The sequence below is a fragment of the Chiloscyllium plagiosum genome, chromosome 34, assembly GCF_004010195.1.
Source record: "Chiloscyllium plagiosum isolate BGI_BamShark_2017 chromosome 34, ASM401019v2, whole genome shotgun sequence".
NCBI lineage: Eukaryota > Metazoa > Chordata > Chondrichthyes > Orectolobiformes > Hemiscylliidae > Chiloscyllium > Chiloscyllium plagiosum.
In genome coordinates, this window is record NC_057743.1 from 18,266,144 (window position 1) to 18,270,682 (window position 4,539).

Here is a 4,539-nt window from a genome sequence, read left to right on the forward strand (position 1 = left end):
GGGATCTCGGTGTGTACAGGGGGAGCTGGGATCTCAGTGTGTACAGGGGGAGCTGGGATCTCGGTGAGTACAGGGGGAGTTGGGATCTCGGTGTGTACAGAGGGAGCTGGGATCTCAGTGTGTACAAGGGAGCTGGGATCTCAGTCTGTACAGAGGGAGCCGAGATCTTGGTCTGTGCAGGGGGATCTAGGATCTCGGTGTGTACAGAGGGAGCTGGGATCTTGGTGTGTACGGGGAGAGCTGGGATCTCAGTCTGTACAAGGGAGCTGGGATCTCGGTGTGTACAGGGGGAGCTGGGATCTCAGTGTGTACAAGGGAGCTGGGTTCTCGGTGTTACAGGGGGAGCTGGAATCTCAGTCTGTACAGAGGGAGCTGAGATCTCGGTCAGTGCAGAGGGAGCTAGGATGTCGAGGTGTACAGGGGGAGCTTTGATCTCGGTGTGTACAGGGGGAGCTGGGATCTCGGTGTGTGCAGAGGGAGCTGGGATCTCGGTGTGTACAGAGGGAGCTGGGATCTCAGTCTGTACAGGGGGAGCTGGGATCTTGGAGTGTACAAAGGGAGCTGGGATCTCAGTCTGTACAGAGGGAGCTGGGATCTCAGTCTGTACAGGGGGAGCTGCGATCTTGGAGTGTACAAAGGGAGCTGGGATCTCAGTCTGTACAGGGGGAGCTGGGATCTTGGAGTGTACAAAGGGAGCTGGGATCTCAGTCTGTACAGGGGGAGCTGGGATCTTGGTGTGTACAGGGGGAGCTTGGATCTCAGTCTGTACAGGGGGAGCTGGGATCTCAGAGTGTACAAAGGGAGCTGGGATCTCAGTCTGTACAGGGGGAGCTGGGATCTTGGTGTGTACAGGGGGAGCTGGGATCTCGGAGTGTACAAAGGGAGCTGGGATCTCAGTCTGTACAGGGGGAGCTGGGATCTTGGTGTGTACAAAGGGAGCTGGGATCTCAGTCTGTACAGGGGGAGCTGGGATCTTGGTGTGTACAGGGGGAGCTGGGATCTCAGTGTGTACAGAGGGAGCTGGGATCTCAGTGTGTACAAGGGAGCTGGGATCTCAGTCTGTACAGAGGGAGCTGAGATCTTGGTCTGTGCAGGGGGAGCTAGGATCTCGGTGTGTACAGAGGGAGCTGGGATCTTGGTTTGTACGGGGAGAGCTGGGATCTCAGTCTGTCCGGGGGAGCTGGGATCTCAGTCTGTACAGGGGGAGCTGGGATCTCAGTGTGTACAAGGGAGCTGGGATCTCGGTGTTACAGGGGGAGCTGGGATCTCAGTCTGTACAGAGGGAGCTGAGATCTCGGTCTGTGCAGAGGGAGCTAGGATGTCGAGGTGTACAGGGGGAGCTTGGATCTCGGTGTGTACAGGGGGCGCTGGGATCTCGGTGTGTGCAGAGGGAGCTGGGATCTCGGTGTGTACAGAGGGAGCTGGGATCTCGGTGTGTACAGAGGGAGCTTGGATCTCAGTCTGTACAGGGGGAGCTGGGATCTCGGAGTTTACAAAGGGAGCTGGGATCTCAGTCTGTACAGGGGGAGCTGGGATCTTGGTGTGTACAGGGGGAGCTGGGATCCCGGTGTGTACATGGAGAGCTGGGTTCTCGGTGTGTACAGCGGGAGCTGGGAACTCGGTGTGTACAGGGGGAGCTGGGATCTCGGTGTGTTCAGGGGGAGCTGGGATCTCGGTGTGTTCAGGGGGAGCTGGGACCTTGGTGTGTACAGAGGGAGCTGGAATCTCGGTGTGTACAGGGGGAGCTGGGATCTCAGTCTGTACAGGGGGAGCTGGGATCTCGGTGTGTACAGGGGGAGCTGGGATCTCGGTGTGTGCAGGGGAACTGGGATCTCGGTCTGTACAGGGGGAGCTGGGATCTCGGCGTGTACAGAGGGAGCCTGGATCTCAGTCTGCACAGGGGGAGCTGGGATCTCGGAGTGTACAAAGGGAGCTTGGATCTCAGTCTGTACAGGGGGAGCTGGGATCTTGGTGTGTACAGGGGTAGCTGGGATCCCGGTGTGTACATGGAGAGCTGGGATCTCGGTGTGTACAGCGGGAGCTGGGAACTCGGTGTGTACAGGGGAGCTGGGATCTCGGTGTGTACAGCGGGAGCTGGGATCTCGATGTGTACAGAGGGAGCTGGGATCTCGGTGTGTGCAGGGGGAGCTGGGATCTCGATCTGTACAGGGGGAGCTGGGATCTCGGTGTGTACAGAGGGAGTTGGGATCTCGGTGTGTATAGGAGGAGCTGGGATCTTGGTGTGTACAGGGAGAGCTGGGATCTCGGTGTGTACAGAGGGAGCTGGGATCTCGGTGTGTTCAGGGGGAGCTGGGATCTCGGTGTGTACAGAGGGAGGTGGGATCTCGGTGTGTACGGGGGAGCTGGGATCTCGGTGTATACTGTGGGAGCTGGGATCTCGGTGCGTACAGAGGGAGCTGGGATCCCGGTGTGTCGTGAGGGAGCTGGGATCTCGGTGTGTACAGGGGGAGCTGGGATCTCGGTGTGTCCAGGCGGAGCTGGGATCTCGGTGTGTACAGGGGGAGCTGGGATCTTGGTGTGTACAGAGGGAGCTGGAATCTCGGTATGTACAGGAGGAGCTGGGATCCCGGTGTGTACAGGGGGAGCTGGGATCTTGGTGTGTACAGGAGGAGCTGGGATCTCGGTGTGTACAGAGGGAGTTGGAATCTCGGTGTGTACGGGGGAGCTGGGATCTAAGTGTGTACAGAGGGAGTTGGGATCTCGGTGTGTACAGGGGGAGCTGGGATCTCAGTGTGTACAGGAGGAGCTGGGATCTTGGTGAGTACAGGTGGAGCTGGGATCTCGGTGTGTACAGGGGGAGCTGGGATCTCGGTGTGTACATAGTTAGCTGGGATCTCGGTGTGTACAGGGGGAGCTGGGATCTCGGTGTGTCCATGGGGAGCTGGGATCTCGGTGTGTACAGGGGGAGTTGGGATCTCGGTGTGTACACGGGGAGCTGAGATCTCGGTGTGTACAGGGGGTGCTGGGATCTCAGTGTGTACAGGGGGAGCTGGGATCTCAGTGTGTACAGGGGGAGCTGGGATGTTAGCCTCAGGGGTGTCCAGTGTCCTCTGGTGATGGTTGTTTTTAATCTGACAGTTGGTTTCGAAGGTGACCTCTTCAGGTGGTGCTGCTGCTGCTGCCCTAGGGATTTACTGTTGTCAGTGGTAAAGCCAGTTTGGGAATTCAGCATTGAGACGTTTCTTTTGCAATGACAGCCTAACACTAATGTTGGCTGCATGTCATTTTGATTTAGATTCAGCTGTGTTTCCATCTGCTACTTGTCTCACATGATTACATGTCGAATTTAATCTCATGTTTCTGCTCTGGTATGCCACAGGAAGGAGTTAGCAGAGACTCGGGTCCAGGTCCTGGCACAGCAAGATGTTATTCTCGGGCTGAGACGAGATCTAGCAGGAGCTAATGCCAGAATGTCAGACTTGGCAGGTAGGTTACCTCGGCTGAAAATGGCTTCCAACACCTGTCCAGCATTGCCTCTTTGTGTTCCAAAATTACTCTCTGAGGAAAGGTTGTGCGACATTGTGTCTCTCTGACTACAGGCAGACAACAGGCTATTCAGCCCCTTGAGCCCCTGGGTGCTTGCCCAGACCTTCAGAGCCTCATTGTCAGTGTTCCCGTTGAGGCTCAAATCAATGAAAATACCATTACATGGGCAGCTCGGTGGTTAGCACTGCTGCCTCACAATACCAGGGACCCGGGTTTGATTCCAGCCTCGGGCGACTGGCTATGTGGAGTTTGCACATTCTCCCAGTACCTGTGTGGGTTTCATCCGTGTGCTCCAGTTTCCTCCCACAGTCCAAAGGTTAGGTGGATTGGCCATGCTAAATCACCTCGTAGTGTTCAGGAGTATTGTGGGATGCTCTTCAGAGGGTTGGTGCAGACTTGATAGACCTGATGGCCTCTGTCTGCACTGTGGGAATTCAGTAATATCCGATTCCAAGCAGCTGCAGTATTTCTGTTTTTGCAAACACCATTTATATCACACAAATGCCAGCTGATGACCATCTCCATTAATAGAGGGTTGAATGATCAGCATTTCCAAGCTGTAGGGTCACCATTGACCAGAGCCCCATCTGGCCCAGCCACACTGTGGCTTCAAGAACAGGCCAGAGATTGGGTAATACGTTCACCTTCTGATTCCCCAAAACCTTCCCATCAGCTCGAAGGCCCCGATCAGGAATGTGATGCAATATGATTGTGGCTCCAATAACAATGAGGAAGCTATTGCCATTCAGGGAAAAGCAGTGGGGCTGATAGACCTGCTCACCTGGTATTAAAATTCCTTGACCTGGTTCCTTCGCTGGTGCTGAGTCAAAATCATGGAACTGTCTACTCACCATCACCTCAGGGACAGCCGCACCATGGAACTGTCTACTCACCATCACCACAGGGGCAGCTGCACCATGGAACCCCATACTCACCATCACAACAGGGACAGCCTCACCATGGAACTGTCTACTCACCATCACCACAGGGACAGCCGCACCATGGAACTGTCTACTCACCATCACCACAGGG

General features: G+C 55.7%; 1 protein-coding gene across 1 annotated transcript in view; it reads left to right on the plus strand.

Annotated features, from left to right (window-relative positions):
• Positions 1–4,539, plus strand: part of LOC122540097 (forkhead-associated domain-containing protein 1-like) — a 140,028-nt gene that overhangs the window by 58,477 nt on the left and 77,012 nt on the right. The window contains exon 19 of the mRNA XM_043675407.1: positions 3,341–3,447. Coding sequence (XP_043531342.1) covers positions 3,341–3,447 — 107 coding nt within the window. The remainder of the gene's footprint in view (positions 1–3,340; positions 3,448–4,539) is intronic.